Source organism: Cetorhinus maximus, chromosome 2 (assembly GCF_964194155.1).
Source record: "Cetorhinus maximus chromosome 2, sCetMax3.hap1.1, whole genome shotgun sequence".
Classification (NCBI taxonomy): Eukaryota; Metazoa; Chordata; class Chondrichthyes; order Lamniformes; family Cetorhinidae; genus Cetorhinus; species Cetorhinus maximus.
This window is the reverse complement of record NC_135880.1, coordinates 65,149,056-65,164,555: the sequence shown is the minus strand read 5'-3', so window position 1 is coordinate 65,164,555 and position 15,500 is coordinate 65,149,056. Positions and strand designations below refer to the sequence as shown.

The window sequence follows — 15,500 nt, the reverse complement described above, 5'->3', positions numbered from 1 at the left end:
AGAATTCAGAAATCTGGAGTGCAAAGGGACTTGGGAGTCCTAGTCCAGGATTCTCTTAAGGTTAACTTGCAGGTTGAGTCGGTAGGTAGGAAGGCAAATGCAATGTTGGCATTTATTTCGAGAGGACTAGAATATAAAAGCAGGGATGTGCTGCTGAGGCTTTATAAGGCTCTGGTCAGACCACATTTAGAATATTGTGAGCAATTTTGGGCCCCGTATCTCAGGAAGGATGTGCTGGCCCTGGGGAGGGTCCAGAGGAGGTTCACGAGAATGATCCCAGGAATGAAAGTCTTAACATATGAGGAACATTTGAGGACTCTGGGTCTATACTCGATGGAGTTTAGAAGGATTAGGGGGGATCTGATTGAAACTTACAGAATACTGAAAGGCCTGGATAGAGTGGATGTGGGGAAGATGTTTCCATTAGTAGGAGAGACTAGGACCCGAGGGCACAGCCTCAGAGTAAAGGGAAGACCTTTTAGAACAGAGATGAGGAGAAACTTCTTTAGCCAGAGAGTGGTGAATCTATGGAATTCATTGCCACAGAAGGCTGTGGAGGTCAGGTCATTGGGTGTATTTAAGACCGAGATAGATAGGTTCTTGATTGGTAAGGCGATCAAAGGTTACGGGGAGAAGGCGGGAGAATGGGGTTGAGAAACTTATCAGCCATGATTGAATGGCGGAGAAGACTCGATGGGCCAAATGGCCTAATTTCTGCTCCTATGTCTTATGGTCTTATGGTGAGGTGAGAGTGACTGCCTTTGACATTAAGGCAGCATTTGACCAAGTGTGGCATCAAGGAGCCCTAGCAAAACTGAAGTTAATGGAAATCAGGGGGGAAACTCTCTGCTGGTTAGAATCATACCTCGCACAATGCAAGATGGTTGTGGTTGTTAGAGGTCAATCCTAGACATCACTACAAGAGTGTCTCAGGATAGTGTCCTAGGCCCAACCATTGTCAACTGCTACATCAATGACCTTCCTTCCACCATAAGTCAGAAGTGGGAATGTTCACTGATGATTGCACGGTACTCAGCACCATTCACGACTTCCCAGATACTGAAGTAGCCCGTGTCCAAATGCAGCAAGACCTTGACAATTTCCAGGCTTGGGCTGACAAATGGCAAGTAACATTCACGCCACACCAGTGCTAGGCAATGACCATCTCCAACAAGAGAGAATCTAACCATCGCCCATTTCTAATTCCCCTAACCTAACCTAAACTGAGCTGGACTAGCCATATAAATACTGTGGTTACAAGAGCAGATCAGAGGCTAGGAATCCTGTGGCGAGTAACTCACCTCTTGACTCCCCAAAGCCTGTCCACCATCTGCAAGGCACAAGTCAGGAGTGTGATGGAATACTGTCCACTTACCTGGGTGAGTGCAGCTCCAACAACACTCAAGAAGCTTGACACCACGCAGGACAAAGCAGCCCACTGGATTGGCACCCCATCCACAAACATTCACTCCCTCCACCACCGACGCACAATGGTAGCAGTGTGTAGCCTTTACACGAAGCACTGCAGAAACTCACCCTTAGACAGCACCTTCCAAACTTATGACTGCTATCATCTAGAAGGACAAGGTCAGCAGACACATAGGAACACCACCACCTGGAAGTTTCCCTCCAAGTCTCTCACCATCTTGACTTGGAAATATATTGCCGTTCCTCCACTGTCACTGGGTCAAAATCCTGGAACTCCCTCCCTAACAGCATTGTGGATGTACCTACAAGAAGGCCGCTCACCGCCACCTCTCAAGGGCAATTAGGAATGGGCAATAAATACTGGCCCAGCCAGTGATGCCCACATCCCACAAATGAATAAAGAAGACCTTTCAGCCAGGGCCTTACTTTATTGGAGTGCCTCACTCTGTGAGGAATCTCTAACCAACTTACTGACACCGGCCTGCTGCTGTTAATTGAGTACGTTGACTCTGCCTTATCAGAATTGGTGAAATGGCGTTATTGATTTCAACTTTCTGATTGACTTGGGGGCAAAAGAGAGTCCTTTATGGATCATAACTTTCTTCTGTGAACTTTTTCAAAATTTGAAGCCCAATGCCAGTTAAGAAGGTTTAAGTAGATCATCGAATCACTTTCAATCTGCTAACTAATTCTGAAAAGGTATATGTCAGAAATTCTGCATTGTTAATTTTTACAAATTCTGATGGGAGCAGTAAATCTGTCCATGTTTTTAACTTTTGACTTCCAAAAGCATTTTAATCACAAGTGCAGCCATAGGGCTGTCTTCAATGTTTTGCAATTTCTGCAACTTGTTAAACTAAATGATCTAAATATGACCTTAGCGTTCCAGGTCATCTGGTGCCTTTCTGTGAGGATTGCCATTGGTTTCTCATGAAGTTGCTTTCCAGAATTCAGCTTTAACCCTTCAGGTTTCCCAAAACCCCATCATGTGGGTCAGAAAGCCCACTAAGTTACAGTTTTCCAGAGGTCAGTAGTACGATTTGGGGAATCCATGCTGTTACAACCTCTATCCAGCGGGCATATCTACAGCAAACCAGGGTGCTTCCCACGATATAGCAAAAAGCCAACAGGCCCAGCATCAAGGCGCTAATCACTCAAATCACCATTGCTGGGTGGGACATTTCATTCACATGCCTGACGTCAAACTCCTGAAGCAACTGCTCTACTCATTACTCAGTCATAGTAGGAAACTCCCAGGAGGACAGTGTGTGGCCGGCGCACAGCGGAATCCCACTCCAGCACCTTCGCCTTCAAGCGGACGTGTAAACTTAATGTGGTCTGTCAAACCTGGATATTGAAGTGACTGATATATGAAAAATGCTGTAAAGCTACAGATACAATCACAGGCTGGTTCCTCCCTGCATTTTCTGCTGACAGACTTATTAGTGAGTCTATCAGCAACAAATCAGGGAGAAACCAGCCTGCGATTGAACGAGCAGCAAAAAGTGGGAAGCAAAGTATTGAAGGTAGATTTCAGGGCCTGGAGTGCAAGACAGCTGGAACGGTGATGCAGGGCCCAGGCGAGGCAGCCCAAGTCGCAGTGCGAACCCCAGGCGAGGCAGCAGGAGTGACACGGCCCAGGTGGGGCAGCCGGAGCTGCAGGGCCCAGGTGAAGCAGCCGGTGCAACGGTGCAGGGCCCAGGCAAGGCAGCTGGAGCGACGAGGCCCAGGCGAGGCATCCGGAGTGGTGGTACAGGGCCTAGGCGAGGCAGCCTGCTCAGGTGAGGAAGCCAGAGCTGTGTTGTGGGGCCCAGGTGAGACTGACGGAGCGGTGGTGCAGGGCCCAGGTGAGACAGGCAGAGCGGGGCCCAGGTGAGACAGGTGGAGCAGTGGTACAGGGCCTAGGCGAGGCAGCCTGCTCAGGTGAGGAAGCCAGAGCTGCGTTGTGGGGCCCAGATGAGACTGACGGAGCGGTGGTGCAGGGCCCAGGTGAGACAGGCAGAGTGGTGGCGCAGGGCCCAGGTGAGACAGGTGGAGCAAGGCCCAGGTGAGACAGGCGGAGCGGTGGTGCAGGGCCCAGGTGAGACAGGTGGAGCAGGGCCCAGGTGAGACAGGCAGAGCAGGGCCCAGGTGAGACAGGTGGAGCAGTGGTGCAAGGCCCAGGCGAGGCATCTGGAGTGGTGGTACAGGGCCTAGGCGAGGCAGCCTGCTCAGGTGAGGAAGCCAGAGCTGCGTTGTGGGGCCCAGGTGAGACTGACGGAGCGGTGGTGCAGGGCCCAGGTGAGACAGGCAGAGTGGTGGCGCAGGGCCCAGGTGAGACAGGCAGAGCGGGGCCCAGGTGAGACAGGCGGAGCGGTGGTGCAGGGCCCAGGTGAGACAGGTGGAGCAAGGCCCAGGTGAGACAGGCAGAGCAGGGCCCAGATGAGACAGGCGGAGCAGTGGTGCAGGGCCCAGGTGAGACAGGTGGAGCAGGGCCCAGGTGAGACAGGCATAGCGGGGCCCAGGTGAGACAGGCAGAGTGGTGGTGCAGGGCCCAGGTGAGACAGGTGGAGCAGGGCCCAGGTGAGACAGGCGGAGCAGGGCCCAGGTGAGACAGGCAGAGCGGGGCCCAGATGAGACAGGCGGAGCAGTGGTGCAGGGCCCAGGTGAGGCAAGTGGTGCTCACTGGATTCTGAGTAAGTGAGTGGCTGGAGTTTGTGTGAGAGAGAGAGAGAGAGAGTGAGGGGACGGGGGAAGAAGAGTGATAGGGAATGTGGAATAGAGATTATGAGGGAATGGGGAAGAGAGAGTGTGAGGGGGTTAGGGGAAAGGTAGTATGGGGGAGTGGGTGAGAGAGAGTGAGGGAATGAAGGAAGAGAGAGAGTGAGGTGGGGGGGAAAGATAGAGAGTGACGGGGTGGGGGAGAGAGAGTATGGGGCGGGAGAAAGAATGTGGCGGTTGAGAGAGTGTGTGGGGTGGTGGGAGAGAGTGATTCACGTTAATTTCTTGGCTGTAATGGCCTGAGGATGTAAGACATGGTGCAGTGTTTGTATTCCCTGATGGCAGCTTTACATGGAATTTACAGCACAGAAACAGGCCATTTGGCCCACCTCATCTATGCTGGTGTTTATGTTCCACACAAGCCTCCTCCCACCCTTCTTGACCACACTATCAGAGTAACCTTCAGTTTCTTTCTTCTTCAGGTGTAAATCAAGTTCCTTAAATGTATCTATACTAGAATCACAGAATGGTTACAACACAGGAGGCCATTCAGCACATTGTCTCTGTGTCAGTTCTCTGCAACAGCAGCTCAGCTAGTCCCACTCATCCACTTTTTCCCTGTAAAATCTTTTCTCTTCAGATAATTATCCAGTTCCCTTTTGAAAACCACAATTGAATCTGTCTCCACCACACTTGCAGGCAGTGCATTCCAGATCCAAACCATGTTTTGCATAAAGAGATTTTTCCTCATGTTGCTTCTGGTCCTCATGTTAATCGCCTTAGGGTTCTCAACTTCCTGCCAATGGGAACAGTTTCTCCCCATTTACACTTTCCAGGCTCCTCATGATTTTGAACACGACTAACAAATCTCCTCTCAACCTTCTCTTCTCCAAGCTTCACCAATCTATCCACATAACTGAAGTCTTTCAGCCTCAGAACCATTCTTGTAAATATTTTCTGCATCCTTGTGGAAAACCTCACATCCTTCCCGTTGAGCCAGTGTTTTATGAAGGTTGATAATTACTTGCTTTTGTACTCTGTGCCCCTCTGTATAAAACACAGGATTCAGTTTAATTTATTAAGTGCTTTCTCAAACTGCCATGCCACCTTCAATGATTTATGCACATATACACCCAGGACCCTCTGCTCCTGCATTTCCTTTATTTTATGTCACCTCTTCTCGTTCTTCAGACCAAAATGTATCACTTCACACTTCACACTAGTAACCCAGAGATGCAGGGTAATGCTCTGGGGACCCGGGTTCGAATCCCGCCATGTCAGATGGCGGAATTTGAATCCATTAAAAATCTGGAATTAAGAGCCAAATGATGACCACAAAACCATTGTTGATTGTTGTAAAAACCCATCTGGTTCACTAATGTTCTTTAGGGAAGGAAATCTGCTGTCCTTACCTGGTCTGGCCTACATGTGAGTCCAGATCCACAGCAATGTGGTTGACTCTTAAATGCCCTCTGAAATCACCTTCTCAATAAATGCTGGCCTAGCCAGTGATGCCCACATCCAGCATATGAATGGAAAAAAAATTCATCTGCCACGTATCTGTTCATTCCACCAGCCACTCTCTATCCCCTTGAAATCTATCACTATCCCCCTCACAGTTCACAATAATTCCAAATCTTGCATCATCTACAAACTTTGAAACTTTGAAACCTGTACACCCGGGTCTAGGGCGAAGGAGTGCGAGCGCAAAAGTCTGCACATGTGCAGGGGAGCACACTCTGAAAGCTCCCTGAAGGCAGGGAGCTGAACAATTTTAAAATCAAAAATAAAGATTTTTAAAATCTGAAAAAAAATGTCTAGACATGGGACTCACTCACAATAACATAAACAGAATAAAAATTCTGCCCAAACATTTATATTTACTTTTTATTTAATTGTGGAAACCTCATCCCGCCCATGGATGAGGTTTGCTAAAAAATCAAAAGGCTGCCTGGCCAATTCGCCCGCTCCCATCCAACCCTCCCACCCACCCCCCCCACCCCCCACCACCCCCAATGGGGAGAAAATTTTCCCCAGTGAAAGAATTCAGTCCAGCTATAAAGGTAATTATTACCTTAACTTCTTTAAATTGCACGTCAATATGTTTCAACTGTTGTGATATCCATAAGAAGTGGGAGAGGTTGCCAACCTCACCATATTTCACCCAGCACACATTAAGAAATTAGGACCACTAATGGCACAGATGAGTTGGTGTATAGTAGGTCCCATTTGGTATGTGAATTTGCCTTTACGCAAAACATTACGTGAGTAAATTCTGGGAATGGCTGAGCATAACTCTTCCAATCTTCAACTGAAAAGTCTGTTAAAATTGGCCAACCAAATCTTTTAAAAGTAAGATAAACCAATTGGTCCACAGAAAGCAACACATATTATTTCCATTAAAAAATTTACAAACCATTTGCAAATTGTCTAAGGTTTCCCACATTTCACTACCTCCGAATAAAACATTTGTAAAGATAGAACCCATTACCTTAATAAGTCGGGTCACAGATGTGGGGCAGCACTCTTGAATTAAGTCAATAAGTTTTTCTACTTCTCCAGCACATGCCAATCTCACTAATCCCATTTCTGGTCGAAGGTATGTTTCCATAAATTTTTGCAATAGCTGTGGGTGTCTGAGGTCCAATACACTGTCTGGGGAGAATGCTGTTGACATTCTTGCTATAAAAATGTAGTCAAAAAGGTCAATTTTTTTTAGAAGAACCTTCACAATTGGGAAATGAAAGCTATGTAAGTAGTTGGTTAATTGAAAATTCTTACTTATCTCCAGATTTTTAAAAAGTTCATATTAAAGGACGTGAGCGTCGTTGGCTGGGCCAGCATTTATTGCCCATCCCTACTTGCCCTTGAGAAGGTGGTGGTGAGCTGCCTTCCTGAACCACTGCAGTCCATGTGGTGTACATACACCCACAGTGCTGTTAGGAAGCAAGTTCCAGGATTTCTAATCTTTAACAACATGAAATTTCCTTTTTTCATTGAGCTTTCAAATTTGAATGAGAATCTATTCTTGTAGTACTCAACTTGATGGAGAATTCAGCCTTCCACTTTTCCATTTCCAGTAACTTCAATGGTTATTTTTCAAATGTCTGGATATTAATTAAATTTTTTCTTTTTAAATAATGGCTTTTTTTTTGCAAATCCCAAACAGATGTGCGGTCATATTCATTACAAAAAAAGTAAGAGATGCCAAAGGAAACTAAATGACATTTGTAAATCATAAGAAGATAAGGGCCTAAACTTTTGCCCATGAGGTGGTCAGGAGTTCTTGCCAGAAATGTGACAAGACAACACTCTTGCTCACTGATATGACATTGCTCAGACCTCAATGTCATTCTCTTGGACCAGTTTAACTAATGTTTTGAAAGGTTCCCAGTGACATTCCCTCGACGAGGGGAGCTTTCTGATGGATGGGAGACAGGGGAAAATATGGGGCAGCATTTCATTGGCTGCTGTAGCTTAAAAGGAGAGGCCAGCCATTTTTTGGTGCAAGAAACTGTATATCCTGGACCCTGTGTAAGTGGATGGAACTATGCATGAGCAAACTGTGGAGCTCTGCTTTCACTTCAACAGCTTCCCCATTACAACATGGATGCACCATTCATCACTGTCACACCCATTTCACAGTTCCCATCACAATGTCCTCTTGGCCAACATTCAACCATAAAAGCCACCAACAAAAACCTTCACAAAACATCTTTATAGAGTAACTCATCCAATTATATAAACAGAAATTACTAGTTACCATTTTGCATTTCCTTCGTGCCTCTATTGACATGCAAAGTCCAAGTACTTAAGGGCATGGACTGAGGCTCTCAGTTTAGAGTTGACACCTTCACATAACTGTCTAAACCAGAGTCCATTGAGCTAGGAAGAGCAATGGGGCCGGTTAAAGGTGGCATCAATTTGGAGCCTGATTGCCATACAGGGGGGATTTAGGTTGTTACAGGGTAAATATAATTGGCTAATATGATTACTACTAGTTACTTGTAAGATATTGAGGGATTCATAATGCTACCAGTTGCCTATGGACTATCAGCACTACAGCTTCTTCCAGCTTCCCTAAATCTACCCAAAAATAGATGGTAAGCACAAGGAAAAACTAGGTCTAACAGTTAGAACTACCTTGAAGACAGAAACATTTTACGTTAGTTTACCCACCCCAAAAGGCCTAAGCTGGCACACAGCAACCATCTTTGAATAAGGAGATTTTTAGGATGTAGTTTACCTCTTTGGCTGGCTGTAAAATGATGCTCTTGCCTCTCATGTTGCTCCCTGCTGTGGATGGTTCCAAACACCCTGCCACACATCCGGCAAGACACACTCTTTTCTGATGCCACAAACTTGTCCTCTCGTTGCAATGGCTCATCCCAGTACGGATGCTCACACGACATGTTGTGTTTATCTTTGTAATGCACAGTCTACAGATGGGCACAATATATTTGCTATATATAATTTAAAAATATAACTTTCAGCAATCAATGTACTAAACAAAAAAAAAAGTTAGCAATAAGCTTACTTACTGGTTGTGATATTGTACAGCAATGAACAATACTACTGTGTACATTACAAAACAGGTTGCCAATTATTTTGCCGAATTGTATTGAGATCATTATATTTCCATGACGATGTTGCAAAAATATCCTAACAAAATGCTCACGTTTTGCATAAGTAGCGCTTACAAAAATAGATGGGTTTTTTTTTGCCAATCCTTTCGAGGCTATTTTTATTACCTAACAGGAGTAGGCCATTTAGCCCCTCGAACATGTTCTGCCATTCATTGAAATCTTGGCTGATCTGTGGCTAAACTTCATATACCTGCCTTTGTCCCATATCCATTACTATCTCTGGTTTACAAAAATCTATCAATCTCAGAATTAATATTATTAACTGACATAGCATCAACTGCTGTTTGCGAAGAGAGGTCCAAACTACTAACACCCTTTATGTGTAAAAGTGTTTCCTAATTTCACTCCTGAAAGGCCTGCTTTTAACTGTTAGGCTATTACCCTTGTCCTAACTGGCTAACCAGCAGAAATAGTTTCTCTCTATCTACCCTATTATTTCCCCTTACTATTTTGAAACATCAGTCAAATCATGGCTTAATCTCCTAAATTCCAGGAATACAATCCCAGTTTGTGAAATTGTTCCTCGTAATTTAACCTGGAATCCAGGGTTCATTCTGGTATGTGTATGCTGCACTCTCCCTGTTGGTGATAAATCCTTCTTGGGTGTCGTGCCCAAAACTGAAAACAGTAATTCAGGTGTGGTCTGACTAAGGCTTTGCACAGTGAAACATAATTTCTACCCCCATGGATTATACTCCTCTAGATATAAAGGCCAGCATTTTTTTGATTATTTTTTGTACCTATCCCTGAAATTTTAATGGCCTATGAACATGGATCCCCAAGTCTCTTTGTACCTCCAATGTTTCTAGCTATTTATCATCTCCAAAATACTCTGGTCTGAAGTGGATGACCTCAGAATTGCCTACATTGAAATCCATTTAACAATCTATTAACAACTCTTTGTAATTTTATGCTTCCATCTACACTGCTTACAATGTTGCTTGTGTCATTGGCAAACCTGAATATGTGACTATCTACCTCATCATCCAGGTTGTTAATAAATAAGGTGAATAGTTGTGGCCCAAAAATAAATCCCTGGGGGAGACCATGAATAACATCCTGCCAATTAGAATACCAGCATATTGATATCACTCTGCCTCCTGCAGTCAGTCAGTTTTGTAACCAGGTCAATAATTTGCCTTCAGTTCCATAAGATTCAATTTTAACTAATAGTCTCTTATGAGGGACTTTATTGAATGCCTCCAAAGCATTGTACAGCTAATTAAGTGCTTTTGAGATGTAATCACTATTGTCGTGTCAGAAACACGACACCCAATTTACGCACAGAAAACTCCCACAACAGCACTGTGATGATGACCAGATAATGTTTTTGATTGAGATATAAATATTGGCCAGGATGCCAGCAGAAGTCCTCTGCTCTCCTTTGAAATATTACCATGCAATCATTTACATCCACCTCAGAGAACAGGCAGGTCCTTGGTTTAATGTCTCATCTGAAAGACAATACCTTCAACAGCTTTCCCTCAGTGCTCTACTGGAGCATTGGCCTAGGGCATTATGCTCAAGTCTCTTGGAGTGGCACCCAAACCCACAACCCCATCACTCAGAGGCGAGAGCACTACCATTGGCCTAACACTTGAGACAGATATATAAATGATCCAGTTCCAGTTAGGTACTAAGGCAGGTAGGGACTCTACACTGCTGTACTTACCCAATAAAAGCTGGAACCCAGAGACTTTTAGGGCAACAGGTTTATAGCATAAGAAAGTACTGAACTGAAAAAGAACAGCTGTTTCCAATTTTAGCAATATTTTTCACAGTATTATCAGTCCAATATAGAAGGACAGCTGAGATATTTAATGTTAAAATAGTGGTGTCACTATTCCAAAAAAAACCTATGCACAGGCCTCACAACCTTGAAAAACGACACACTTTCCCACTCAATGGTCTATGTTGATGAAATGCAGGAAATTAATTTTTCCTTTTAATCTTCCCTTGTGGAGTTCCACTGTAAACTGGATGACAATTCATAAAGAATGCTTCTGGATACATACTTGTTCATGCTCCTTCAGTTTTTCCCGCAATACTTCAATCCCACACTTATCACAGTATACTTTCCCGATATGTTTTGCTTGAAAGTGATGTTTTAGGGCTGTTTGACTGGCAAAGTCATTGCCACATCGTACACAGTTATAGGATTTAATAGCCTGCATGATGACACGCCCATCAGCTACTGAAGATCATCTAGAAATTCTGTAAATATTCAGCAAATATTAGAAAAAATGATTATGTGATATGCAAGAGAAATTGTAATTTGATTGAAAATAGCATAAAAGACAAATTAACTGGGGTGGCTACTTGGGTACAGAAAAATCTAGGTGGCCTTTTTATATATATTTTCAGTTAAAAAAATACATGCCCAAAGAACAATTTCAAAGGTGATGGTAAAATTAGAGCACTAGGCTGATTCCTGGGATGAAGGGGTTGACTTATCAAGAATGGCTAAACAGGTGAGGCCTTTATTCAATAGAGTTTAGAAGAATGAGGGGTGATCTTATTGAAAAGTACAAGATTCTGAGGGGGCTTGACAGGGTAGGTGTTGAGAAGATGTTTCCACTAGTGGGGGAATCTCGAACTAGGGGACATAGTTACAGAATAAGGGGACACTCATTTAAAACTGAGGTGCGAAAGAATTTCTTCTCAGAGGGCAGTGAATGTCTGGAATTCTCTACCCCGGAGAGTTGTAGAGGCTAGATCACTGAAAGTATTTAAAGAGGAGATAGATAGATTTTTGAAATATCGGGGAGTTGAGGGCTATGAGGAGCTGCCACGAAAGAGAGTTGAGGCCTGGGGGAGATCAGCCATGATCTTATTGAATTGCGGGGCAGGCTATGGGCTGAATAGCCTACTCCTGCTCCTATTTCTTCTGTTCTTATGTTATGTTGAATTTCTGTGATGATTCTCCAGATCACTTATTGTAACTTCAGAATAAGATTCACAGAAACCCCGGAGAAAGGAAAAGAAAATTTTTTTAAAAGGTGGTGGTGGCATAGTGGTAATCCAGAAGCCCCAGCTCATGCTCTGGGGACGCAGGTTCAAATCCCACCACAGCGTTGGAGGAAGTTAAATTCAATTAATAAGTCTGGAATTAAAAGCTAGTCCATTGATGACCACAAAGCCGTTGCCAATTGTCGTAAAAACCTTTCTGGTTCACTAATCCACTTTAGGGAAGGAAATCTGCTGTCCTTACCTGGTCTGGCCTACATGTGGCTAAAGACCCACAGCAATGTGGTTGACTCTTATGGCCTGGCAAGTCACTCAGTTGTATCCAACCACTGCAAAGCCTAAAAGGAATGAAACCGGGTGGATTGACCTAGGCACCGGAAACAACGGCAAACTCAGCCCTGTCATCGCTGCAAAGTCCTCCTTACTAACATCTGGGGGCTTGTGCCAAAATTGGGAGAGCTGTCACACAGACTAGTCAAGCAACAGCCTGACAGTCATCCTCATGGAATCATATCTTACAGATAATGTCCCAGACACCACCATCACCATCCCTGGGTATGTCCTGTCCCACCAGCAGGACAGACCCAGCAGAGGTGGTGGCACAGTGGTATATAGTCGGGAGGGAGTTGCCCTGGCAGTTCTCAACATCGAGTCCAGCCACCCATGAAGTCTTATGGCATCAGGTCAAACATGGACAAAGAAAACTCCTGCTGGTTACCATCTACTGTCCCCCCCTCAGCTGATGAATCGGTGCTCCTCCATGTTGAATACCACTCAGGGGAAACACTGAGGGTGGCAAGGGCACAGAATGTACCCTAGGTGGGGGACTTCAATGCCCATCACAAAGAGTGGCTCGGTAGCATCACCCAGTCTAACATCTTAAATGACATAGCTGCTAGACTGGGTCTGTGGCAGGTGGTGAGGGATCCAACAAGAGGGAAAAACATACTTGGCCTCATCCTGCCTGCCGCAGATGCATCTGTCCATGACAGTATTGGTAGGAGTGACCACTGCACAGTCCTTCTTGAGACAAAGTCCCAACTTCACATTGAGGAAATGCTCCATCATGTTGTGTAGCACTACTACCGTGCTAAATGAGATAGATTTCGAACAGATCTAGCAAATCAGGACTGAGCATCCATGAGGCGCTGTGGGCCATCAGCAGCAGCAGAATTGTATTCAACCACAATCTGTAACCTCATAGCCCGGAATATCCCCCATTCTACCATTACCATCAAGCTGGGAGATCAACCCTGGTTCAATGAAGAGTGCAGGAGGGCATGCCAGGAGCAGCACCAGGCATACCTAAAAATGAGGTGTCAACCTGGTGAAGGTACAACACAGGATTATTTGCATGCTAAACAGCAAAAGCAGCATGCAATAGACAGAGCTAAGCAATCCAACGACCAACGGATCAGATCTGAGCCCTGCAGTTCTGCCACATCCAGTCATGAATGGTGGTGGACAATTAAACAACTAACTGGAGGAGGAGGCTCCACAAAAATCCCCATCCTCAATGATGGGGGAGCTCAGCAGATCAGTGCAAAAGATAAGGCTGAAGCATTTGCGACAATCTTCAACCAGAAGTGCCAAGTGGATGGTCCATCTCGGCCTTCACAGTAGGTCCCCAGCATCACAAGTGCCAGTCTTCAGCCAATTCAATTCATTCCACGTGATATCAAGAAACAGCTGAATACTGCCCCTGACAATAGTACTGAAGACTTGTGTTCCAGAACTAGCTGCACGCTAGCCAAGCTGTTCCAGTATAGCTACAACACTGGCAGCTACCGGGCAATGTGGAAAATTGCCCAGGTATGTCCTGTACACAAGAAGCAGGACAAATCCAACCCAGCCAATTACCGCCACATCCGTCTGTTTATCCGTATTCTTCTCCAAGGCTCTAGCAGAAAAGGAACTACCGTGTTCCATGCAATACTTGATAATCTGTCTATTCTTAGACCTGCAACCTTCAAAAATATTAACAAATTTGCAGGATGAGGTGGAAATGGTTAATGAATTTGAATATAGGTAATTGTGGGATGTTGCATTTTGTTGGAGGAATGAGGAGGCCATCTATTCCTTGGAAAACAAAAGTACATAATTAGTGAATTGGTTGTGGACCACATGTATGACTGTTTATTGAGCAAGATTGAAAGAAGAAGAAATAAAGAACTTGCATAATAAATAAATAACTTTAGATAGTGCCTTTGATGACCTCAGGAGGTCCCAAAAAACTTTAGCTGATTATGTATTTTTGAAGAGTAATCACTGTAGTTATGCAGTCAATTTGTGCACAGCAAGGTCCCACAAACAGCAATGTGATAATAACCAAATAATCTGCTTTAGATCGAGAGAGATAAATATTAGCAAGGAGACGGGGATTATTTTACTGGCTATCTACAGATTTCTGATCCGGAAAGGATAGTGGAAGCAGATTTAATAGTGACTTTCAAAGGAAATTGGATAAAAACTTGAAAGAGTAAAAATGCAGGGCTACGGGGAAGGAGCAGGAGAGTGGGACTAATTGCATAACTCTACAATGAGTTGGCACAGGCACGATGGCCCAAATGGCCTCCTTATGCACTTTATCATTCAATTATGAAAATATATATGCTTAGAACATTTTTAAAATTATAATCAAATGCCCTTAAGACAGAACCCAGTGTCTTACTGTTTAGAGTTTCACATCAATGAAAGTTCCTAATCATCATTTTCTTCACTATCCCTAATTCAAAATATTGTCTACACACTATAACATTTAGTTTAAGATTCTACATCAGCATAGCATATGAGACTTATCCATATTCTTCATAAGAATACTCACTTGTATTTTTCATGCGAGCTCCAAGTTTGGTGGCAATTGGAATAGCAGAGGGGCTTTGCCTACTCTTTGTTTACTCTGGTAACCAACACCTGAAGCCTGAATCTGAGCAACGGCGTTCAAGAGGCACCTTTATACAAGCAACAGAACAAAACTACTGAAAGATAAGCAAAACAGTGACCACGTAACTATAAATGCAGAATCAACAGTAACAATAAATATTGTCAATAACATTGGGGTCGAGTGAAAATGAGATACAACATAAATAGCACCCGGCAACCCAGCTGTAGCTAGTCTGCGAGTTTGGTTACCAGGGAGACGTAACCAAAGTGACGTCTTTGCTTCCCTCTCCTGGGGCCAGTGCAGAGAGCAGCTTCTCCTTAGCCTGTGCCACTGCTCCTACACTGGCACTGTCTCTTACACTAGCAGTAACTTACACCTTACCTTGTACTGGCAGCGCCTCTTACACTGGCAGCTCCTCTTACAGTGACAGTTCATCCTACACTGACAGCACCAATTACCCTGGCAGTATCTCTCCCCATATGCATTAGTCCATGTGTTTCACTGACGAATGGTTACAGCTCCACCATTAGGCTGTGATTATCTTCAGGTTGGCACATAAACTGGATCACAATATCAACTGCGTTTAGGTGAAAATGTTGAGTTTAAATGCAACCATGAAATCGAGCAGTACAATAGCAGTATGAAATGGCTGTGCCCACATGGGAATTGGCTCCTAGCCACAAGAGGGCGATAACACATAATGGCGCTCAGCATTTACAAACCGCTTCTCCTGTTATATTCCAAGATTGCATTTACAATTCCCCCAGGGTGAATGTTATGCCCTCTATCTCTGCATCTCTCACCAGTTTCTGTGTGAGACTCTGCTGGCAGCTCATAGTAGCTGGGTTTACACAGTTCACCTATAGAACCTAGAC

General features: G+C 44.5%; 1 protein-coding gene across 1 annotated transcript; it reads right to left on the bottom strand.

Annotated features, from left to right (window-relative positions):
* Positions 1-2,113: 2,113 nt before the first annotated feature.
* On the bottom strand, positions 2,114-14,649 carry LOC144691175 (uncharacterized). Its single transcript, XM_078559244.1, has 5 exons — positions 14,566-14,649; positions 10,790-10,988; positions 8,375-8,567; positions 6,620-6,810; positions 2,114-2,119 (listed from the first exon to the last, which is right to left on the bottom strand). Exons 2-5 carry the CDS (start codon positions 10,946-10,948, stop codon positions 2,114-2,116), a joined length of 549 nt encoding a protein of 182 aa, XP_078415370.1. The 5' UTR covers positions 10,949-10,988; positions 14,566-14,649.
* Positions 14,650-15,500: the final 851 nt, after the last annotated feature.

Coding starts and splice junctions, on each gene's coding strand:
- LOC144691175 (XM_078559244.1), bottom strand. CDS start 10,948: ATGCAGGCTATTAAATCCTATAACTGTGTACGATGTGGCAATGACTTT. Junction 8,568..10,789: donor AACTGAAGGAGCATGAACAA/GTATGTATCCAG, acceptor GCCCATCTGTAG/ACTGTGCATTACAAAGATAA. Junction 6,811..8,374: donor TTTTACAGCCAGCCAAAGAG/GTAAACTACATC, acceptor ACATTTTTATAG/CAAGAATGTCAACAGCATTC.